This window comes from Pimephales promelas, chromosome 18 (genome assembly GCF_988280905.1).
Source record: "Pimephales promelas chromosome 18, fPimPro1.hap1.1, whole genome shotgun sequence".
Taxonomy (NCBI): Eukaryota; Metazoa; Chordata; class Actinopteri; order Cypriniformes; family Leuciscidae; genus Pimephales; species Pimephales promelas.
In genome coordinates, this window is record NC_142786.1 from 15,462,513 (window position 1) to 15,487,813 (window position 25,301).

General features: G+C 48.9%; 1 protein-coding gene across 2 annotated transcripts in view; it reads left to right on the forward strand.

Annotated features, from left to right (window-relative positions):
- Positions 1–24,084, forward strand: part of LOC120464725 (T-cell differentiation antigen CD6) — a 110,522-nt gene extending 86,438 nt beyond the window's left edge. For both annotated transcript variants that reach the window (XM_039654228.2, XM_039654229.2), the window contains 4 exons: positions 12,390–12,485; positions 12,624–12,764; positions 15,680–15,748; positions 23,027–24,084. In XM_039654228.2, coding sequence (XP_039510162.1) covers positions 12,390–12,485; positions 12,624–12,764; positions 15,680–15,748; positions 23,027–23,157 — 437 coding nt within the window. In that variant the 3' untranslated portion in view covers positions 23,158–24,084. The remainder of the gene's footprint in view (positions 1–12,389; positions 12,486–12,623; positions 12,765–15,679; positions 15,749–23,026) is intronic.
- Positions 24,085–25,301: the final 1,217 nt, after the last annotated feature.

Here is a 25,301-nt window from a genome sequence, read left to right on the forward strand (position 1 = left end):
TGTGGTTACTCGTCTACAGTGTGCTGCAATCTCACATAGCCATAAGCCGTCTCAACCGGGTCTCAACGCACGTGAAACGCTCACTCTCGGTTGCAGGCACAACGTGATTCCTTCTTGCTCTCGATGTATTGACTTCAGTTGCGGGTTGCCTATGCTGCCACCATCAGTCTCAGTCACAGTGGTTATGGTTTTTTTTTTATAGGGGACATATTCAACGCTCCACCCAAAAATCCATCACTTAGTCAATTAATGATCAAAAAGAGAGGTGTGGCTATGGGAATACTGCTTTGCAAAAAAAAAGAGACAACAATCCACACAAAATATCACCACAACTCACACAAAAGAAAACACAGCAATTCACAGCAATTCAATGTGATCATGCATAATATACAATATAAAATACATGGTGCAAAACCATGGTGCACAACACACACTTGGCAAAAGTTCTGCCACTGTAACATTAGTACATGGGGATATGAGTCGGATCTATGTATTTATTCACGTGAAAAATACTCACCACTCACAACATATTTTAGATCTCATTAAACGACTAATTAAACACAATGTACTATTGTATACTATGTAACACGTCACAAGTACTCCACAGCGACTCCAGGGGCCGCTGTTTGACAAAAACGGAATTCCTGCATAGTGTGCCTTTAACTTGATAAATTGTTTTAAAATTCAACTGCTAGCAAGTATGTAACATTCTAAAGATTTATAATTGGCATTTTTGCCTTTTATTAGGATAGGAAAGTAGCTAGACAGAAAGATCCTGAAGCACAACGGCACTACATGGCGACGCACTTACCCTCAATGCTTTCAGCAAGTATGTTACACTCTGAGTCAAAATGTGTATGCTATCATGTTAAATTTGTATATTTGAAAATTGTAGCTACTGATGCACGTACAATCAATTAACACCAAACCTAGTCAGGTTCAAAGCACAGCCTTTTATTAAAACTGCAATGCTAAAACAGTGCAATGTTGTTCATTTTTGTAATTTTGTAAATTTAAATAACTCTAAACCTTTACAGAAACAGAAGGGATGTTCATGTACAATTAACCAGAAAATTAGAAAATAGAGCTTAAAGGACAAGTTCGGTATTTTACAATTAAAGCCCTGTTTCAAGATCATCCCCTATGAAATAGAATAGTTAAGATTGTTTTTTAGACAGATGCTGCGGTCACGAGAATTTTTGGATTCTGTGTTAGCACCCCCCCCACCTTTACAATGGTAGCATAGGTGCACTCGAACAATCATTCATAAAAACGCATAAAACTTTAGTTTACAAAGACGTGAAACTCACCAAGTGGTCTGGGGTGTTCACTGATATGCTCACACAAAAATCACTGCAAAAGATGCTTTCCAACAGGTTTTATCATAGTTTTTGTCCGACTTCATTTTCTTCCTGTTTTCGGTCGAAGTCCACAGTAATAAATTGTCGAGTTCACGTGCGCGATCGTTGGTAGCTAGATAACTAAGGACCGCGCACGCAAACTCGATAATCAACTACTGCGGACTTCGACCAAAAACAGGAAGAAAATGGACTTGGACAAAAACTACGGTAAAACCTGTTGGAAAGCATATTTTGCAGCAATTTTTGTGTGAGCTTATCAGTGAACACCCAAGACCACTCGGTGAGTTTCACGTCTTTGTAAACTAAAGTTTTATGCGTTTTAATGAATGATTGTTGGAGTGCACCTATGCTTTCATTATAAAGGTGGGGGGGTGCTAACACAGAATTCAAAAATTATCGTGACAGGAGCATTTGTCTAAAAAACAATCTTAACCATTCTACACTCACCGGCCACTTTATTAGGTACACCTGTCCAACTGCTCGTTAACACTTAATTTCTAAGCAGCCAATCACATGGCGGCAACTCAGTGCATTTAGGCATGTAGACATGGTCAAGACAATCTCCTGCAGTTCAAACCGAGCATCAGTATGGGGAAGAAAGGTGATTTGAGTGACTTTGAACGTGGCATGATTGTTGGTGCCAGAAGGGCTGGTCTGAGTATTTCAGAAACTGCTAATCTACTGGGATTTTCACGCACAACCATCTCTAGGGTTTACAGAGAATGGTCCGTAAAAGAAAAAACATCCAGTGAGCGGCAGTTCTGTGGGCGGAAATGCCTTGTTGATGCCAGAGGTCAGAGGAGAATGGCCAGACTGGTTCGAGCTGATAGAAGGGCAACAGTGACTCAAATAACCACCCGTTACAACCAAGGTGGGCAGAAGAGCATCTCTGAACGCACAGTACGTCGAACTTTGAGGCAGATGGGCTACAGCAGCAGAAGACCACACCGGGTGCCACTCCTTTCAGCTAAGAACAGGAAACTGAGGCTACAATTTGCACAAGCTCATCGAAATTGGACAATAGAAGATTGGAAAAACGTTGCCTGGTCTGATGAGTCTCGATTTTTGCTGCGACATTCGAATGGTAGGGTCAGAATTTGGCGTCTACAACATGAAAGCATGGATCCATCCTGCCTTGTATCAACGGTTCAGGCTGGTGGTGGTGGTGTCATGGTGTGGGGAATATTTTCTTGGCACTCTTTGGGCCCCTTGGTACCAATTGAGCATCGTTGCAACGCCACAGCCTACCTGAGTATTGTTGCTGACCAGGTCCATCCCTTTATGACCACAATGTACCCAACTTCTGATGGCTACTTTCAGCAGGATAATGCGCCATGTCATAAAGCTGGAATCATCTCAGACTGGTTTCTTGAACATGACAATGAGTTTGCTGTACTCAAATGGCCTCCACAGTCACCAGATCTCAATCCAATAGAGCATCTTTGGGATGTGGTGGAACGGGAGATTCGCATCATGGATGTGCAGCCGACAAATCTGCGGCAACTGTGTGATGCCATCATGTCAATATGGACCAAACTCCCTGAGGAATGCTTCCAGCACCTTGTTGAATCTATGCCACGAAGAATTGAGGCAGTTCTGAAGGCAAAAGGGGGTCCAACCCGTTACTAGCATGGGGTACCTAATAAAGTGGCCGGTGAGTGTATTTCATCAGGGACGATCTTAAAACAGGGCTTTAATTGTAAAATACCGAACTTGTCCTTTAAGTCATGTTTAGTTGTTTAGTCAAAGATGTTTAGTCAAACTCTAAACAGGTTTGAGGTAAGGGGCGCTGTGATGGCAACTGCTGCCTAACAACCAATCACTGCAGATCTAGACTCCGGCAGATCAAGTGTAAAAACGATCTTTAGGCAGCGCTCTCTGGCAGCCTAATCCAAACGCCATGAAAAAGACAATTGCATATTATATAGATTTAGAAATGATTAATTTTATATTTAGAAAACAAAATAGGTACAATAGTCTGGAAACATCAATATTTTTCCATACTCTTAATTAATTTTTCCATACTTTTCCAGACCTGGAAATTACTCAAATCAAATTCCATATTTTCCATACTTTTCCAAACTGCATAGGAATCCTGTTTGTCCAAATTCCAGCTTTGCCTGTTTGCATGGAGGATTCAAGGAACCTTGCCCAGGATCAGATGTGCTAGGGTGTGTAGTCATCTCAGGCCAGCTAGCTTCTTTGGCCAAATGATGTGGATGCTTCCTCTGAAAAACAAAATTTAAAAAGTAGTTGTAGGCTTTTTAATTTGTATGCTTGTGCTTAAGGATTGTAAAGAAAGAAAGAAAGAAAGAGAAGGGTAAATGTAAATAAATTTAATTAGTCAATTTTAAATATTTAAAAAAAAAATTAAATCTTTTGAATAGCTCTCAACAAAGATATTTGTAAAAATCAGATAAATTCTTTATTGCAATATTATTATCATTATTGTAGTTATCCTTACAGCTTAAAAATATAAAAGTGACATCAGATCATAACAAAACTGAACAAGCTCAGATCAAACATTTCTGTTCATGTTTCTTCTGCTTTAATTTTATGTTTAGCATGTTGGGTTAGATTTAAACCCCATTAAAACAAAGCAATCATCTCTCATTTCCACAACTTGGGAACACACAACCCTGAATATCTATTTAAATGGCTATACAGACATCTAGTGGCTACAGTACGTATTACAGATTATTTAGTTCTATTTTTAACTAACATATAGGCTACAAGTAAATAATAAAAACGTCTCGGTTACGTATGTAACCCTCGTTCCCTGAGTAGGGAACGGAGACGTTACGTCAGAAGTGACGGAGATTGGGGGTTTCGCATAGAAAGCCAATCCTCTTCGAGTATTTAAACACGAGCCAATGGCATGCAATGCCTTGGGGCTGCGGAAATTTGCATAGCGTACTCCGCCCTACTCCGTGAGTATAAAAGGAGGAAGTGAACGCAACCGCAGTATGTCTTCGCTGAGGAGCCAAGACTGAACTCGGCATCTACCCAGCGATACAGCAGAAGTGGCAGGGAGACGTAACGTCTCCGTTCCCTACTCAGGGAACGAGGGTTACATACGTAACCGAGACGTTCCCTTTCGTAGTCACTTCGAGTTACGTCAGAAGTGACGGAGATTGGGGGTCTGTGCCATCACGCCAACTTCAGGCTGTCTTCCAGTGCCCTGCGAAAGTCTAAACCCCCGAGCCTTACCTGTTTTCCTTAGGGGATCCGACTTAGACACAGGATTACCAAGGTACACTGGGAAACATATCCCGAAGGGGACATGCTACCAGCTGCCTACCGAAGGGAGGACTTACGAATACACATATGGCCACATAGGAACACATATGGAATCACTGGAGCACCAACCGCAGGTGGCTACTAATTTCAGCTCCAGGGGTGGCAGATGGCTTGCCAAGGGAAGACACATGCTCAGAGAGGCTTACAGTGGATAATACACATGAGACGGTTACCAAGGGGGAACCGTACGCATGGAGGCACCTAGCCAGCATCCAGAGCCACAGCAGTGGTGCCCGCATCGTCGGTGCTGGAGGACTCAAGGCTTCAATGGAAGAACTGAGGAAATATCGCACTTATCCAGTCCGGGGAGTGGAGTGGCGAGCAAGCGAAGACACCTGAGCGGATCCAGAACTGGCCGAAACGAGTACGTGAGAGGATACCGGCTCAATTCGCAGATTATAGAATCTGGCGAAGGTGTTGGGTGTCGCCCAGCCTGCAGCTCTGCAGATGTCTTTTAGCGAGGCGCCGTGCGCTAAAGCCCAAGAGGAGGCCACACTCCGAGTGGAATGGGCCCTCACACCAAGGGGGCACGGAAGGCCTTGCTGCTGGTAAGACAAAGCAATGGCATCCACAATCCAGTGGGACAGCCGTTGCTTTGAGAGAGCCCTTCCCTTCTGGCTCCCTCCATGACAGACAAAGAGCTGGTCTGAGGTCCTGAAACACTGCGTTCTGTCGACATAGGTGCGGAGAGCACGTACCGGACAGAGCAGTGCCAAGGCTGGGTCTGCCTCCTCCGGGGGCAGCGCTTGCAGGTTCACCACCTGGTCCCGGAAGGGAGTGGTGGGAACCTTGGGCACATATCCAGGCCGGGGTCTCAGGATCACGTGAGAGTAAGCCGGCCCGAACTCCAGGCACGCTTCGTCAACGGAGAATGCGTGCAGGTCCCCCACCCTCTTGATGGAGGCCAATGCAACCAGGAGTGCTGTCTTCAAGGACAGAAACTTTAACTCTACCGATTGCAAAGGCTCAACGGGATGCCTCTGCAGAGCACTTAAAACTACCGAGAGGTCCCAAGAGGGTACGAGGGGAGGACAAGGCGGATGCAGCCTCCTCGCTCCCCTCAGGAACCTGATGACCAGGTCGTGCTTCCCTAAGGACTTACCTTCCACTGCTTCATGAGAAGCGGCAATGGCCGCGACGTAAACCTTAAGGGTGGAGGGCGACAGCCTGCGCTCCAACCCTTCTTGCAGGAAGGAAAGCACGACACTGATCGAACATCTCCGGGGGTCTTCTCCGCGAGAAGAGCACCAATTGACGAAGAGGTTCCACTTCAACGCATAAAGGTGTCTCGTGGACGACGCTCTTGCGGAAGTGATGGTTGCCGCCACCGCAGGTGGCAGCGAACTCAAACCTGCCTCGTGCCGTCCAGGAGCCACACGTGCAGCCTCCAAGATCGGGACGAGGGTGCCACAGAGTGCCCCGTCTCTGAGAGAGTATCTTGTCTCAGAGGAATAGGCCAAGGAGGTGCTGTCGCGAGGAGCAAGAGATCGGAGAACCACGTCTTGGTGGGCCAGTAGGGGCTACCAGCAAGACCTGCTCCTCGTCCTCCTTGATCTTGCACAACACCCGTGCAAGGAGGCTCACTGGGGGAAACGCATACTTGCGTGGGCCCCGTGGCCAGCTGTGCGCCAGCGCATCCGAGCCGAGAGTGCCGCGGGTCAGAGAATAAAACTGGGCGCAGTGGGACGAGTCCCGAGAGGCGAACAGGTCTATCTGTGCCTCCCCGAACTCGTCCCAATCAGCTGGACCGACTGGGGATGGAGTCGCCATTCGCCGGAGAGGGGACGGACCCGGGACAGCTCGTCGGCTGCCCAGTTCCGGTCTCCAGGAATGTAAACTGCACGAAGGGACCTCAGGTGCTTCTGACTCCATATCAAGAGGTGGCGGGCGAGCTGCGACAACTGGCGTGAGCGTAGACCCCCCTGGTGGTTGATGTACGCTACTGCCGTAGTGTTGTCTGAGCGGACAAGCACATGCTGGCCCTTGAGCAACGCTCGGAAGCGGTGCAGGGCGAGCCGTACTACCAACAGCTCGAGGCAATTGACGTGCATGAGGCGCTGGGCTCCTGTCCAGGAACCGGCGGCTGCATGCCCATTGCACATGGCACCCCAACCCGTGGTAGATGCATCCGTGGAGACGACGAGATGTCTGGAAACTCGCTGAATAGGGACACCTGTCCGTAAAAAGCTGAGGTTCGACCACGGGAAGAAGGTTCGCCGGCATGCCGGAGTCACTGGGACTCGGAGCGAGCCGCGATGCCATGCCCACCTCGGGACTCGATCGCGAAGCCACAGCTGAAGCGGTCTCATATGAAGCAAACCGAGCGGCGTTGCCGCGGCCGCGGATGCCATATGCCCCAGGAGCCTCTGAAAAAGTATCAGTGGAACCGCACTCTTGCCCTCGAACTGACGAAGGCAAGCCAGCAGTGAGTGCGCGCGCTCGTTCGTGAGCTGCGCGGACATGGCGACCGAGTCTATCTCCATGCCGAGAAAAGAGATCCTCTGCACGGGGCAAAGTTGCTCTTTTCCCGGTTGACCCGAAGGCCCAAACGGGCTAGGTGCCGGAGCACCAAGTCTCTGTGTTCGCAAAGCTGAGCTCGAGAGTGTGCTAGTATCAGCCAGTCGTCGAGGTAATTCAGGATGCGAACCCCGTGTTCGCGAAGGGGAACAAGGGCTGCCTCGACGATCTTCGTGAAGACGCGAGGGGACAGAGCTAACCCGAATGGGAGAACGGCGTACTGATATGCCTGGCCCTCGAAGGCAAACCGAAGAAACGGTCTGTGTCGAGGTAAGATGGACACATGGAAGTACGCGTCCTTCAGGTCGATCGCTGCAAACCAATCCTGATACCGAACACATTCGAAAATGCGTTTGGCCGTGAGCATCTTGAACGGTAGTCGATGGAGAGAACGGTTCAAAATGCGCAGGTCCAGGATCGGTCGTAACCCACCGGTCTTCTTGGGGACAATGAAGTAGGGGCTGTAAAACCCGGACTCCACCTCGGCTGGAGGGACCGTCTCGATTGCACCCTTCGCCAGCAGGGTCGCAATCTCCGCTCTCAGGATTGGGGCATTGCCACCAACTATCGTGGAGCGAACTCCCCTGAAGCGGGGAGGAGACCGTGCGAACTGAATCGCGTAGCCGAATCTGATCATTCTGATGACCCAGCGGGATATCCCGGGAAGCACTAGCCAGGCTTCCAGGAAGTGAGCCAACGGGGTCATGTGAATCACAGACGTCCCCCCGGAGGGGCAGCGTGGCGGGTCGACTGGCACGCGTGCAGGGATGACCCAGCTCGGATGCGTCGAAGCCCGCTCCCCGACGGAAGGGGCCAGGGAAAGCGGAGCGTTCCACGGGGGTCCGTTCCGCCGGGGGTCTGGCGACAGAGGGGGAAGGGATTGGCGTAGCCCGGGGACGACACTCGCACCCTTCCGCACCCTCAGAGACAGAGAGGAATGTGTGGGCTGACGCACTGGAACGTCGAGCGCACCCCTTCCAGACTGTGGGCTCAGTGATGATGTCAAGTCTTTCTTAACCAACTCAGGGCGCTGCCCACCCGTGGGCGAGCAGCGGGAACTGAAAACGAAAGATTTTCCCCCCGGCCCTCCACCGGGGGCAGGAGGGGGCCTGCTCCCGCCTCCTGGGGAAAAACTCAACTCCATCACTGAGCAGCCCGTATCAGGATCATCGCTTACCTGGCGTTTTAGCGGGGTGTGCGGCCTGAGGGGGCTGTGACGCCTGCCGGCGGCCTCCTCCACGCCGTGGCCCGGATGAAGGCTGCTGCTGGGGCGGGGCGGGAGGCAGGGGAGCCGCGGGGGGGCGTCCTCGGCGGTGAGCAGCGGGAGGCATCTGTGCCGACGACTGGGTGGAGGCAGCAGCTGGTCGTCGGGGCAGAACATGTTTGATTGCCTCTGTCTGCTCCTGGGCAGTGGAGACTGCTGGGCAAGAGTTCTCGACTGCACCGCCAAAAAAGGCCAACCTGGGAGAGAAGGGCGTCGAGCAGACGAATCCGCTCAGCGCTCCGAGTGTCTGCCAGGTTGACGCTCCTGGACCACACTAGTGGCCATCACCTGACCAACGGCGCGAGCGGCCACTTTCGTTGCCCTTTTGGAGAGCAAGGTCAGTGGCGGACCGCAAATCTTCGAATGCCGTTGGATCAGTCCCGCCCTCGAGCATATCTCTGAGCATCTGCGCTTGCACAGTGCTCATCGCATGCAAAGCGGAGGCCGCCCGTCCCGCCGCTCTATAGGAACGCGCCGCCATGGCAGACGAGAACCTACAGGCTTTGGATGGGTGCCTAGGAGGACCCCGGAGGAGGCGCTCCGTGGACACAGCTGTATCGCAACAGAACGCTCCAGCGGGGGCATCCCAGTGCACCCACGGGCGGCCCCCCCATCGAGGGGGGAAAGGCGGGGGAGAGATCGCGCTCTCGAGTGGACAGAGGAGTCCCCCAAGAGCGCGATAACTCCGCATGCAGCTCGGGGAAAAAAAGGCAATGGAGTTGGCCGTGGCCTCGCGGCGGCAGCTTTGTCCAAAAACCAATTATCCCTCCGTGAGAGATCGGGGGAGAATGGAGGATGCCACTCTAACCCAATACTCCCAGCGGCTTGAGACAGCATGCCGTCAGCTCGGGATCCGACACGGGCAGCGCTGGCTCTCCCGAAGGGGGCAGTGCAGCCGCATCCTCATCTCCCGAGGACTGTAGCCCGCCTAGTGATGCTGCGATCGACATCACATCATCATCTGGAGCGCTGCTCGAAGCAGCCGGTACCACTGAAGAGGCAGCCGACTGAATCGAACTAACGCTCGCTGGCTCACGCACTGAGGCGGGAGGTGTGGCCCGAGAAATCGTCGGGGCTTTATGCCACACCGTCACCATTAATTCGCCGGGTCCCCGGTCGACGGGCCCCCTTTCGTGAAGGAAGCCGATCGAGTAAGGGGGACCGGGGCTCTCACTCTAGTGAGATTTTTTTTTTTTTTTTTATATATAAAAATATATATTTTATATATAAAATATATATATATATACATATCTTTTTATATATATATATATATATATATTTTTTAACCTCAGTGTGGAGATGGTCATGTCCCCATAGCAGGAACATGAGTCATCCACGAACGCTGCTGCTGCATGCTGAATGCCCAGGCATACAGAGCAGCGATCGCGACCATCAGATGACGACAGAAATCGACCGCATCCAGAAGAACACGGGCGAACCGTCTTTAAAAAGACGTGCCGCGTGTAGCTCTTTTACAGAGAGGAGGAAATTCACTCTTTCAGCGCTGAGGCGACCAGGGAGAAGCGCAAAGTCTGGCAGACCACTGCACAGATCGCAGGCAATGCAGAAACTCGCTGGGTACCGCCGTCACACCAACACTGAAGAGGACGCTCGTCTCGAAGAGTCTTGTAATAGCTTTCAGGAGTGAAGAGGTTCTCTTGGCTCCGAAGCGAAAACATACTGCGGTTGCGTTCACTTCCTCCTTTTATACTCACGGAGTAGGGCGGAGTACGCTATGCAAATTTCCGCAGCCCCAAGGCATTGCATGCCATTGGCTCGTGTTTAAATACTCGAAGAGGATTGGCTTTCTATGCGAAACCCCCAATCTCCGTCACTTCTGACGTAACTCGAAGTGACTACGAAAGGGAACCCACCATTTAAAAATTCTACACAATCTACGTTACAAATTAGTTTATTTTAAAATAGGCCTACATGTTGACTAAAGCCGTGATCTTTCTTAATTTGCCTGACTGAACTTGAGCCTTTGGCAGTTTGAGTTCCCCTATGTTGTTAGCCTACCTAGCAGCAAACATCGCGTTAAGTAGAAGAGATTATCAAAGGGCATTTTAGGTAATAAAAAAGCTACTCTCCTAATTTCTACAGATTCCAGCATCACTAGAAAACTTAAAGCAGTAATAAACACAACATACTAGCTAAAATGATTTCTATGCTAGTCTTACCTGCAAATGCTTCTTTAGGTTGGATGTCGAGTCCTTCGATAAAGAAAGCGTTTTCATTGCTGGAAGGCACAGTTTGCACTGTACAACCATGTTGTTGGCATTTTCTTCTTTAAAAACAAAAAAGCAGCGGAATTTCCAAGAAGTGAAAGCATTTTTACCCGTGGGCAGCATCGTTTCTAGCAGCAGTAATTCTGAGGAGATTAATTTGTACAGAGCTGTTATTTTGCGCATGCACCAGCTGATGGCACACGTCACATTATGCCAAAATACAGATTTATTTAGTTTTAAATGGAACCATTGTAATCCTGAAAGTATTCCCCCTTTTTTCAAAAAGTAACTAATCTGATTACTACGTTTTTTTACGTAACTGTAACGGATTACAGTTACTGGATTTTTGTATCCTGATTACATACGTCGTTACATGTATTCTCTTACTCCCCAACCCTGAGAAGCAGTAGGTAAGTCCTTTAGCTGGAATTCTGTAGAGTCACACTGGAACCGATGAGTAGCAGCAAGAATCTGGGAATAACAGAGAGAAAGTTAGCAGGTCGTTTCCTAGTTCAAGGTTCGACAGAGACTGAATGAGAAGTGTGCTCTTTTGTAGTGCCCAGTGGTGCTGGATTAGATGACAGGTGCAGGTGGTTAATATTCAGGTGATTGTGATCCTTGTGCAGTGGGTGTGACTGAACCTGATTAATCCCCGACAAATGCAATATCTTTTTTTTTTTTTGGATGGGAAAAGATGGGAAAGTTGTATTAATTTTTGTTTACTTGTGTTAATTTAATTTATTTTTATTAAGAGCATTTAAAGTTCTTCTTAATGATATTTTATTTATTACACACAAGTTAATTTATTAATTTTTGTAACCCATCAGCCCTCTGTGTCTAAATAAAGTAAAGTCCCAGAGTTAAAAAATGTGTAAAACTAGCCTGTGCGACTTGGTATGACTTGATAACCAAATTGCGACTTGACTTGACAAAGAGTATGACTTGACTTGACCCTTACAACAGAATGACTGACTTGACTTTGACTTGCAATGTTAAGACTTGGACTTGACTTGAGACTTGCATTTAGTGACTTACTCCCAACTCTACTTTTTTGTGACAGCACGCGGCGCCGCATCCGAGGATGAATGACTTCAAACCGAATATGTCCGAGCTTGCTCTGACCGTCGCAATACTGTCGTCATTATGTTAACCCCGTCCGCTGACTGTATACACGATGTGATGGTTCTGTGCTGAGTTGGGTTTTTCCAGCAAAAACGTCTATGGAGAGTTGCTAGACTACACTGGCAGTGAAATGACTTTTGCTGCCGCTAGGGTGCATCCAGATTTCTAGGCTAGAGTTTGCTGGCAATACAGTAAATGTTCTCACTGAAATATGACTGAATCTATAGTTGACCTTTATAAGTAATCTGTAATCTGTTAACAGTAAAATGTGGCATAAATAATGTAATGTAGAATGCTGTAGTTGATGCTATCTGTCTCTTATGTTGCATCTCTGATCTGATATTATTGACCGTACACACACACACACACACACACACACGCACACGCACACACAGAGAGAGAGAAAACATAGTCGTTATAATCTAAGATAAATTGCCTGTAATGTAAAAATAATTCATTACATCTAGTTAGAAAAAGTGCAGTCTATTAGTACTAAGAGTTTTGAAAATGTAACGCTTGCTTTTGAAAATTGCGGCAAATCAGTTAAACATTAACTGTAATGGATCAATTATTCACATTAACACTGTTTGGTCTCAGCTGTCCCGGCAGAGGTTTCAGTGAAAGGATACCAACAAATCTGTGACACTTCCTCTAATCATGGTGCACACCAGATGCGTGAGTCTGCTACAAGTGGTGAGAATTATTTATATATATATATATAACAAAACTTTGACTAAATACACATCTTTTTTAGATTATTATTTACATTAGATATTTAAAAGGCTTTTATTAAGCAACAATGAGAATTATAATTAGCCCTCTTTCACACAGTTGACTCTTTTAAGTCATCCTGCACATCATCTGGAGAATGCTATGAGAACACAGGCACAAACGCACAGGAATTCTGCTCACTTGAGTCTGCTGAATTTTATGAAAATACTGGGGAAAACAGAGACAGTCTACAAACTGCAGGTATTAAATGTTCCCCGGATTTTCATACTTTCTAGAAAATCTATTAAATACATAGAAATGATGAAAAATTAAGCAATAATATATAAGCAAGTGTACAACCGAATGCTGAGTGCTGTTGTTTTGCAGGTGAATTCACAGCCGTGTCTGATTTATAGTGGTTATCATCTAAGATAAATCGCTTATAATGTTAAAAGAAAAATAATCATTGGTTATCTGTATCAGAAATTGAAACAAGTTCTACAGATACTATGTCTTTACCAATTATTAATTATTAAAATTGAAGATCAGTTTACTTTAGATGCATTAACGGAACGAGAAGAGATGCAATTGAAAAGTTTGATAGTAAGAGCTTTATGAAAGGTGGTTCATAAATCAAATCAAGCATTATATATATATATATATATATATATATATCATCTAAAGGATTATTAGGAACACCATACTAATACTGTGTTTGACCCCCTTTCGCCTTCAGAACTGCCTTAAAGGGGTGATGAACTGAGAAATCAAATTTTCCTTGAGCTTGACATCTAAGAGGTCATCATATTATAAGAATATTGTAGCAAGGTTCAGGGAAGAAGGAGGCAGGTACCGGATGACAATCAAAAATAAAACTTTATTTAAATGAAATAAACAAATTACCTGCCAGCAGTCCCTCACGGAACTGCTGGCAAAATAAAATATAAAACACAAACAAAAGCAGGCCTGTTCCTCTTTCGATTATCCACTCCGTAGTTCCCCCTTTATGGCTCCGCTCCTCCGTGAATGATGCGAGACCAGTGTGCTTCACAGGTGCTGCTCACACATAGCTAAATAACATAGGCGTACCTTGTGATGACAAACCGGATCGAGCTACCGAGCACTACAAAATATTGTGCTGTGCCTGGTTGTGGAAGGGAGACATTGGCTGCATATGCCTCCTCTGGATTCGAATAGGACTGCGTGGTTAAACTTTTGACGTTTCACTCCAGCTGATGAGGGCAAAACTGTCTGTTAGTTTCATTTCACTGAGGATTGTTTTGTAAACAAGAGTGGATTTGCAGACCGATTTATAGTAAAGAACCGGGCTGTGCCGTCTATATTGGATCTGACAGGAATTGTGCAACACATGGACTCTGGGTTGAATAATTCCGGTTGCCATTTTACAACAGTGGACGTTTTCGAAACAATTTCACCCTAGTGCATCGACAGCTGAGTTGAAACTCATTATAATATGGAAAATTGTTATCCACTCACAGCAGTGGGCGTTTACTTTAAAGTCTTCAGTGCGAGACGCCCATAAAAACCAGGCGTTTTTCAGGTAGGCTAAAAACTAGGGTACAAAACAGCCTATTACTTATTTATTTTGATGTTTTTGGATGCAAAAACAGAGAGAACATCATAAGTTGACCTCAGACAACAATATAATAAAATTTAAAAAGGCAGTTCATGACCCCTTTAATTCTATGTGGCATTGATTCAACAATGCAACCTCAACCTCATATACAACCTCAGTTGTAACGAGTTGTTATTTCAGTTGCTCTTCTATCAGCTTGAATCAGTCGACCCATTCTCCTCTGACCGCTAGCATCAACAAGGCATTTTCGCCCACAGGACTGCCGCATACTGGATCTTTTTCCCTTTTCACACCATTCTTTGTAAACCGTAGAAATGGTTGTTCGTGAAAATCCCAGTAAGTGAGCAGATTGTGAAATACTCAGACCGGCCTGCCTGGCACCAACAACCATGCCACGCTCAAAATTGACTGAAACCTTTCTTTCCCATTCTGACATTCAGTTTGGAGTTCAGGAGATTGTCTTGACCAGGGGCCTGTACCACGATGGTAGTTGAACAAACTCAAGGTTGCAGGATTAGTTTTGAGTTGAGAAAACCAAACCAATCCAACGAGGCTTTGTTGGTACCATGATGCTGATCATCAACTTTCTCTGTCAACTCAGGCTTTGATCCTGAGTTGAGTATAGGTGTGACATCAGTAGCGAACAGCCAATCACATGCTGAGAAAAAGTGAAACTCATTCAAAACTCATTGAAATTAATTTCTTGCGAGAGAAGTAGCGCAATTCACTTATTAAATAAAAGTATTAAAATATTAAGAATTTAAACAAATTTACACAGCAAGAAGAAAATAGCTGTCTGTAAAAGAGGACAACTAAAAGAAAGTCTCCCTACTGTATATCAGTGCGAGTAAAAGTTGTGAAGTTTATACAGTTGATAAAGGTATAGAGAGAATTAAACATTTAAGCTCACATGTAGTCATTTTATAGCTTCATTTATTATTACCTTTATATACGTATTCATTTAAAATCTGCGTAATAATAATTGATTAACTAAAATTGTACATGTGAGATCATTTTAGGGTAGAATAATTACAGAAATCATTTCTAAATCATACAAATTTATTTAATAAAAACAATGATTTTGTCTTTTAAAATTAAATGCCGTGGAGTGACTTTATCGCATCATACAGTACATGTGTCACTTTGCTCACAGCTGAATGGTCGTTTTGCAACCTCTTACATGACCTGCCCCGGACCAGGTTAGCCATGGAGCGCAAGTTACTATGACGATGAACACAGATAAAAGCCAAACCACTTTCATGGTCCCTAAAACCCAGGGTTGGTACAAACTAAACTGAAACATAGCCACTTAAACCGACACTTATTTTGTGTAGTGAACACTTAAGTACCTACACTTCTTTACAGCCAACGATGGCAGATTATTTAGGTGGGGTAAATAAGATCTAAACAAACTAAAATTGAATAAAAAGAGCACAATTTTGTTGTTACAATGTTTCATTATTTTTTGTTTGTTTGTTTGTTTATTTGGGAAAAGAGCAAACTTGCAAATGAGAATAGAGACCTAAGTTCCTGCAGGACTGTAGATATTCTAATTGCTGTGCAAATTATGATAATGTAGATTTACCGAAGCAGGAATCCGGAAAGTCTTTGCTGGGCCACACCATGGATCCTCCCTTCAATTACCAAGGTGTGTATCTAACACCAACATATAATCTACATTTAAAGGGTTAGTTCACCCAAAAATGAAAATTAAGTCATTAATTACTCACCCCCATGCTGTACCAACCCCGTAAGACCTTCGTTCGTCTTCGGAGCACAAATGAAGATATTTTTTATTAAATTTGAGAGCCGAATCACTACCACATAGGCTCCTAAGGGAATGACACTTGACGGCCCAGAAAGTCAATGAAGAAAATGTTTAAATATTCCATGTGACTACAGTGGCTCAACTATAAGTTTATCAAGTGACGAGAATACTTTTTGTGCGAAAAAACAACCAAAAATAACGACTTTATTCGACTATTCCTTTTCTTCCTTGTTGGCCTGAAACGAGACTTCAAGAGATTTCCACGACGCATGCGCGAGAACGAATCGGTTACCTAACGTAACCTCGGTTCTCTCTAGATGAGGGAACGAGTATTGCGTAAGCTAGCTTACGCTACGGGAAAGATTCATCTTTGCTGAGAAGTTGAAGCCAAAAAATTATTCCATAATTTTGTAATCATTGTCAACGCAGTCTCTTCTGAGGCAGACCATGAGCGGGCTAGCTAGCGGCTCATTGGTTCGCTCAGAGAGAATGCACGAACCTATGGGAGAGCGGCGCTGAGTCCGCGGCCAATGAGCGGACGGCGCTCGCTCACTGCGTCACAGCCCGCCAAAAGGGGCGTGGCTTCAGTGTATAAAGGTCGCTCTCCCAGCTCGTTCGTTGATTCTGTAGCATGAAGCGAAACGCTAGTGGCGCAAGCACGGCCGGGAACGCAATACTCGTTCCCTCATCTAGAAAGAACCGAGGTTACGTTAGGTAACCGATTCGTTCTCTTACGAGAGGTTCTCTCGTATTGCGTAAGCTAGCTTACGCTACGGGAACACCTGGTCAACGCCGTGCGCGCTAAGTAACCACTAAGCATCCCAGGGGGAAACACCGGGGGAATCTTTAAGTGGAAGAAGATAATAAGGCGGCCAGCATAGCGGCCGTTATCATCTAGTGCAAAAACGCCCAAAGGCGGCCGGCGAAGCGGGCCGTGATGTGTAGGCTAATGCATAAGCACATAGGGGAACACAAGGGGTGAGCCGGTTGTGATGGAACTCCCGATAGTGCGGCTTCTATAGGAGAGCTGTGAGTACTAGACCGCCAGAATTTTAGCCTGTAAGGCTGGAACTTCCAAGTTATAAAATCTGACAAAAGTGGAGGGGGAGGCCCATCCCGCAGCCACACAAATGTCGTGAATGGAAATCCCGCAGGACCATGCCCACGATGAGGCCATGCCTCTGGTGGAATGAGCCCTGATGCCCAGAGGGCAAGGCAGGTCTTTAGCGGCATAAGCAGAGGCAATCACGTCTACTATCCACCTGGATAGGGTCTGTTTCGAGGCGGCTAGTCCCTTGGTGCGGCCACCGAACGACTCAAACAGCTGCTCCGAGCGTCTGAACGCGGCAACGTGTGTAGTGTACACTCTGAGAGCCCGAACCGGGCAGAGGCGGTCAGCGTCACGTTCGCTATCGGATGCAGGCAGCGCTGATAGAGTGATCACTTGCGCCCTGAAAGGGGTACCAATCGCTTTTGGAACATAACCGTGTCTAGGTTTTAGAATGACTATGGAATCATTCGGTCCAAACTCTAGGCACGCGGCGCTCGAAGACAGCGCGTGAATGTCCCCCACACGTTTTACTGAGGCGAGTGCCGTCAGAAGAACGGTTTTTAACGAGAGGTATTTAAGCTCCACGGACTCAAGTGGTTCAAACGGTGGGGCTTTCAGAGCTTCTAGAACTATAGAAAGATCCCAGACCGGCACCGTAGGGGGGCGAGGGGGGTTCATCCTTCTGGCTCCCCTGAGGAAGCGGATGATTAGCTCGTCTTTGCCCAGAGACTGGGCGCGCCGGGGTTCAACGAATGCCGCGACGGCTGCCACGTAAACCTTAAGAGTGGATGGGGACCTGCCCTTATCCAGCATCTCCTGAAGGAACACTAGCAAAGACGAAACCTCGCACGTCCGTGGGTCCAAATTTTTGTAGGTGCACCATTTGGAGAACACAGACCATTTTGCAGCATAGAGCTTTCTGGTAGAATCCGCTCTGGCGTGTTTGATCGTGTTCAGAACCCCTTCTGGCAATTCGACGCGTAGTCGTTGGTCACCCATGCATGAAGCGCCCAGCGCTGTGGATGGGGATGCCAGATCGAGCCGCGGGCTTGAGTGAGGAGATCTGCTCTGATTGGAATGGGCCACGGGGCTGTCTGTGACAGCCGCGTTAGCTCCGGGAACCAAATCTGATTCTCCCAGCGCGGTGCTATGAGGAGCACCGAGTGGCGTGAGTACCTGATTCTCTGAATGACCTGCGGTAGCAGAGAAATCGGGGGAAAAGCATAGAGCGGGCGGCGGGGCCAATCCTGGGCTAGCGCGTCCTCGCTCTTTGAAAAGAATATTGGGCAGTGAGCGTTCTCTTCTGACGCGAAAAGGTCTATCTCCGCTCTGCCGAATAGGCGCCACAGCGTTTGGACTGTTTGAGAGTGCAGGGACCATTCTCCGGGGGAGACCAGGTTCCTGGACAGCCTGTCTGGACCGTCGTTCAGATGGCCCGGTACGTGCGTCGCTCTGAGCGAGAGCAGGTGACTCTGGGACCACAATAGGATGCAGCGTGTCAGATGAAAGAGATTCTTGGATCTGACGCCGCCCTGACGGTTGATGTAAGATACCACGGCCTTATTGTCGGAGCGAATCAGGACGTGGTGACCGTGTATGCGCGGGAGGAAACACAGCAGCGCATTCTCGACCACGATCATTTCCAGACAGTTTATGTGTAGGGAACTCTCGTGGCTCGACCACTGGCCGGCGGCCGGTGAGCCCTCGCAAACCGCTCCCCAACCCGAGTTGGATGCGTCCGTCGAGATAACTTTCCGGCGAGAAAAAGTCCCCATGGTAACGCCCCTCTGAAACCACTCGATTACTGACCATGGCTGCAGTGCAGTGATACATGTCTGAGTAATCTTGATCATCTGGCGGCCCGTCGTCCACTCGTGGTGGGATACGCGGCTCTTTAACCAGAGTTGAAGGGGGCGCATGTGCAGAAGACCCAGCTGTAGCACAGCGGAGGCTGAAGCCATATGACCCAGCATCCTCTGAAGCGATTTCAGGGATGTATGGGTACCCATCTGAAACGAGGCGGCTAGGCGCTGAACACGGCGCGCGCGCTGTGTGGATAAGCGAGCCGTCATAGTGGTAGAGTTCAAATCTATTCCAAGGAACGAAATAGTTTGACTGGGCTGGAGAGAGCTCTTTGTCCAGTTGACAGAGAGTCCCAGCGCTTCCAGATGGTTGAGGAGAACTGTGCGGTGCGACAGAAGCTCCGTCTGGGAATCTGCTAGAATCAGCCAATCGTCCAGATAATTCAGTATGCGCAGCCCCTGACTTCGCAGGGGGGCGAGCGCTGTATCCATGCACTTCGTGAACGTACGGGGTGCTAAGGATAGGCCGAACGGGAGAACGGCATACTGGTAAACTTGGCCCTCGAAGGCGAAACGTAGGAATGGCCTGTGATGAGGGTTTATCTGGATCTGAAAATAGGCGTCTTTCAGGTCTAGAGAGATGAACCAGTCCCCCTGGCGGACGTGCGCGAGGAGTTTCCTGACTGTGAGCATTTTGAACGGTCTCTTCATGAGCGCTTTGTTCAAAGCCCTGAGATCTAAGATCGGCCTGAGGCCGCGTCTTTCTTGGGAACCAGAAAATAACGGCCGTAAAACCCCGACTCGGTCATATATGGCGGGACTCTCTCTATAGCGCCCTTCTGCAGTAGCTTGGCTATTTCTAAGCGAAGCGTGTTCATAGCAGCCGGGCTGACAGTGGATTCGAGCCGCACGCGCGAGCGTGGCGGGCGGCGACGAAACTGTAATCGATAACCATTCTTTATTATGCTTAAAACCCACGGGGAGATGCCGGGGATGGCTTCCCACGCTTCGTAGCATGCGGCTAGCGGTTGAATGGCGATTTCGCCCTGATTGCTGCACATAGCGGGCTGGGCACTGGGTGTGGGCACGCTTATAATGTGGATGGCAACGGGACTTACACTCAGAGAGGAGTTTATGGGCCGTGTGACAGAGCGGGCAGAGGGGGGACACGCACACGGGCTCGTGGGCGTGCTTATGTTCTCTGCTACTGGAGCGGATAGTGCACGCTCCGTGAGAATGGGCTCTGTGAGAGACCCTGGGCATAAGGTGCTTGTGTGTGTACGTGAGCACATGCTTGTGGGCACATTTTTTACACTTGAGGCTTTTATGCTCTTTTTGTGAACTCTCTGGGTAGCCGTGAAAACGGCTTTTAGTCGCTCGCAAGCGGGCAGGGAAACCGGCTTGTTTGTGGCGGTAAACACTACTGCAGTCAGCGGTGAGACGGGGACTAACAGTGGGCGAAGCTTTGACGGCGGTACGGCCGCGGCAGGAGAAAGCCGTCTTTTTCTCAGCTGTGCTAGGCAGACTTCTGTTGATCGGGCTTCAGCGCGATCTTGGGTCGAGGCCCCCGGGGAGGACGCTGTCTGCGGCGGCTGTCTGAGCGAGAGCGAGGGCGGCCGCCCTGTCTACGCTGGGGCTGCTGAGCTTGCTGAGGCGGGCGCTGCTGTGGGGTTCTGGCAGGCGGCTCGTGAGAGCGGCCCGTCGAAGAGCTAGAGCGGCGGGGCAGGAACAAGTTCATGGCCTGAGTCGCTTTCTGTACCTCGGAGAAGCGGTCAACGATGCCCGTGACGGCAGATCCGAAGAGCCCGGTAGGAGATATAGGCGCGTTGAGGAACACGGCGCGTTCTGACTCTCCCATATCGGTAAGCGTGAGCCATAAGTGTCTCTCAGCGACACAGAGGGCGGCCATGCATTTTCCCAGGGCTTGTGCGGCGGCTTTTGTGGCGCGAAGGGAAAGATCCGTCGCGCTCCTCAAATCCGAAAGGCTGGGCGGGTTCCTCCCGCTGCTCGCCATTTCGCACAAGATGTCGCTCTGGAGCACCTGGAGGACAGACATAGAATGCAGCGCTGAAGTGGCCTGACCGGCGGCGGAATAGGCGCGGGCATGGAAGTTAGAGGTCGCTCTGCACACTTTAGAGGGAAGCGTATGAGAAGAACGCCATCTAGCAGAGGGCGGGCAGAGATGAGCGGCGACCGAGTCCTCGACGGGCGGCATGGCAGTATAACCCTTCTCGGCGGCTCCGTCCACTGAGCGCAGCGAGGCGGACACATCGGAGCGATTACGAGCCGAAAGAGGAGCATTCCAGGATTTCGTGAGCTCGTTGTGAAGCTCAGGCAGGAATGGGGCAGCCCGGCTGCAGGCGGGGGCTGGGCGCCGGTGCAGGAACTTCCCATCCATGCGGTTCGGTGGTTGCTCAGGGGGAGGAGACCACTCGAGACCCAGGCGGCTAACGGCCTGTGAAAGGAGGCACGTTAGTTCCTCTTCGATGCCGGCGCGGGTCCCTGCAGACTCTCTCGTCGATGAGCCGATCGACGACCAATCCTCGCTGTCAGAAGCGTGCAGCGAACAAGAGTCCTTCTCATCCGCGGTGTCATCGGAGGCGACAGAGCGGCCACTCGGCGGCAACTGTAAGTCCGGCAGGGGCGGAGAGGGAGAGCGGTCGGTGGGCGGCGGCGGCGGCCCACATGGATCCGCAGGGGGCTCCGGCGGCCTCTGGGAGCGGCTTTTTTTCTTCCGCGGCGAAGTGAGAGGCGGCGCTGGAGCGGTTTTGACCACCTGTAGTCGAGCCCGCAGGGATGACAGAGGCAGGTCCTCGCAGTGGTCGCATCCTCCGTTGGCGAGGGCGAGCTCTGCGTGATCCACTCCGAGACAGAGAACGCAGATAGGGTGGCGGTCTCCTTCCTCGAGTGAAGAGCGGCATGAGCCGCAGGAAATTCGAGGCATCTTGAAAAAGACGCTCGTGCTGTTTTAGGAATAATATGGAATAAAGGATACGCGTCGGATGGCGCTAGCTTGCTGGGCGGCTGAAGGTGGCAGACGGCCGGCTTCCTCAGACTCCGGAGCTCGCTAGAAGGTGCCTTCTCGACGACGGACAGCGGATGCGTGTAGCTCGCTGAATGAAAAAGAATCAACGAACGAGCTGGGAGAGCGACCTTTATACACTGAAGCCACGGCCCTTTTGGCGGGCTGTGACGCAGTGAGCGAGCGCCGTCCGCTCATTGGCCGCGGACTCAGCGCCGCTCTCCCATAGGTTCGTGCATTCTCTCTGAGCGAACCAATGAGCCGCTAGCTAGCCCGCTCATGGTCTGCCTCAGAAGAGACTGCGTTGACAATGATTACAAAATTATGGAATAATTTTTTGGCTTCAACTTCTCAGCAAAGATGAATCTTTCCCGTAGCGTAAGCTAGCTTACGCAATACAAGAGAACCTCTCGTAAGAGAACTGAACTGAAGTAGTTGAAGGAGATCGCAATTCTCGCACATGCGTCGTGGAAATCTCTTGAAGTCTCGTTTCAGGCCAACAAGGAAGAAAAGGAATAGTCGAATAAAGTCGTTGTTTTTGTTTGTTTTTTCGCACAAAAAGTATTCTCGTCGCTTGATAAACTTATAGTTGAGCCACTGTAGTCACATGGAATATTTAAACATTTTCTTCATTGACTTTCTGGGCCGTCAAGTGTCATTCCCTTAGGAGCCTATGTGGTAGTGATTCGGCTCTCAAATTTAATAAAAATGATCTTCATTTGTGCTCTGAAGACGAACAAAGGTCTTACGGGGTTGGTGCAGCATGGGGGTGAGTAATTAATTACTTAATTTTCATTTTTTCGGTGAACTAACCCTTTAAAAGTCAAGTCACCTTTATAGCGCTTTAATACAAATGGTTTCAAACTAGCTTAACAGTGATAACAGAAAAATTCTGTTAGAAAAATTCAGTTCAGTGTTGATTTAGTTTACAATTATCAATAATTAAATGAGTTCATTTCATCTATAAAGCAGTTCTGCAAAAAAATATCATCATCGATTATCATTGTCATCATCCAGCAAAGTTCAGTTCTCATACAACAGCATCTGTACAGCCAGATCAATGATGTTGTTGAAAATAAAGTGTCCCCAAATTTATGTTTTAGTTATTTGTAGAGATGTTATCACTTCTTTAGGATTTAAGTGCATTAAGTTAATGTTCCATACTGTTTGCAATATACAAACCTCTTGACCAGTTTGTTTTTGGTGATATTTGGACCGATTTTTTCATATGAAAAATATGTAATTTCTATTTTCTTTTTCTTTTGTTTTTTTATCAAAACTAGATAAAGGGGGCAGCGGCAGAGAGGACTCCCCGTTGTACTCACCCATCACCTATAATAATGAGTCCATCTCTCCTGAAAGCGACTATGATGACATTGGCAACTATATACAACAACCTAACTACTTAAATTAGCTGGAGATTGTGATATTGTGGCCACATTAGTACAGTACCATTAGACACCATATCTGAGAACTATTTTATGCCATTATTCTTTCAGACCTTTCCATGTTTTTAATGTTATTTCTTTGTACATTCATGTCTGCTTCTACATAGTATAATCAAAAGGTATGCTAAATATTTCATCAAGTTTTGATATCACTGCAGATATATTGACGGCATACCAGTGTAAAAAGTAAATTTACATATAGCCTAAGTGCTTTTACTCCAAATGCAAATATAACCACAATCACTGAGGGGGACATGATCCCCCTAATAATGAGATATGACCATTTCAAGCAAGATGCTCTAAAGATTATAGAAGCATTATCTGAGACTTAAGCTGGTATCCGTAACTGAAAGCACCCTGCCAGTGCTTGCTGTATTGATGGCTGCAGCAGACTACATTAAAATTTTAAATACACACAAAAAAATGTTTCACTTACTACTGTCACGGTGCAGGTGCAGGCAGAAAGACAGGCTGAGTCAAAAAGGCTTCAATACAAAAGGTTTACTAATTATAAAGTTCAGATACAGGCAGGAAGACTGGGTAACACCACGTAACATTAAACATCGACCGACAAGGACAGACTGAATGGGAAGGAACTAAATACACACAGGAATCAAACTAAACGAGGTGAAAACAGGTGAAACAGATGAATACAGGACGCTGAACGGGAGGCTGATGAGGGAGTGAGTTCAGGTGTGGAGACAAGAGGATCCTGGGAAGTGTAGTGCTGGAGACGCAGACAGGATGGTGCAGACGAAGACTGTGACAGAACTCCCCCCTCCCGGGAGGCGTGACCTCACGCCGCATAACAGAGGAAGGAGGGGGGACGAACTGGGGGCTGGGCGGGGCGTGGCCAGGGCGGAGCAGGCTGAGGGCGTGGCCAGGGCGGAGCAGGCTGAGGGCGTGGCCAGGGTGGAGCAGGCTGAGGGCGAGACCAGGGCGGAGCAGGCTGAGGGCGTCCCCAGGGCGGAGCAGGCTGAGGGCGTCCCCAGGGCGGAGCAGGCTGAGGGCGTCCCCAGGGCAAAGCAGGCTGAGGGCGTGGCCAGGGCGGAGCAGGCTGAGGGCGTGGCCAGGGCGGAGCAGGCTGAGGGCGAGACCAGGGCGGAGCAGGCTGAGGGTGAGACCAGGGCGGAGCAGGCTGAGGGTGAGACCAGGGCGGAGCAGGCTGAGGGCGAGACCAGGGCGGAGCATGATGAGGGCGAGACCAGGGCGGAGCATGATGAGGGCGAGACCAGGGCGGAGCAGCTAAAGGGAGGACCCCTGGTGGAGCCGATGGTAGTGGGGCTGGCAACACCAGGGGGCCGACTGACAGGGGCGGAGCGGATGGGAGCGGAGACCAGGGTGTAGCTGAGGGACCGACGATGATGGGTGCTGAGGAGGGACCGAGGGAGCAAGGGGACACCGCAGGCTCTGGTGACCGAAGTGCTGACAGGGGCACAGAGGGACACGGTGAGGTCAGAGTGCGTGAGGGCTGACGGGTGACTGGAGGGAGTGAGGAGTCCAACTGAACCGGGGGGGTGACATGACGGGGCGGAGCCAAGGGAAGGAAGTCCAAAGGTGAAGGGAGGATGACGAGGGAGTGCAGGGAGTTCGGAGGGACGAGGGAGCCTGGCCGAGCTGGTGGACTGTGGGACCATGGAGGAGCTGAGGGAGGTAGCAGCCACGGGGGATCCGATGGGACCGGGGGCCGAGGAAGTGTCCAGATAGAGGAGGTGTGAAGCGAAGGCCGGGGATCCAACGACCCAGCTGGGTCAGGGGAGCTGGCAGACGGAGGGGCTGACGGATGCATGACAAAAGGAGGTGGGAGAGGGAGGCTGGGTGGGATCCTGGTCTCGGGCTCTGGCTCTGGTTGGACGGTCTCGGGCTCTGGCTCTGGCTGGACGGTCTCGGGCACTGGCTCTGGCTGGACGGTCTCGGGCTCTGGCTCTGGCTGGACGGTCTGGAAGTACATACAAATGGAGGGCAGGAAGTGATTTGCTTTATTTAGAAAGCACTGTAACAAACTAAAATGCCTGTGTTTTGAGTCATTTATGGTTACTTGAATCGATCAAACCACAAGGAATTTTTATCGTGTACCAAAAGTTGTTGTTCATAAGGGGGGAAAATTCAA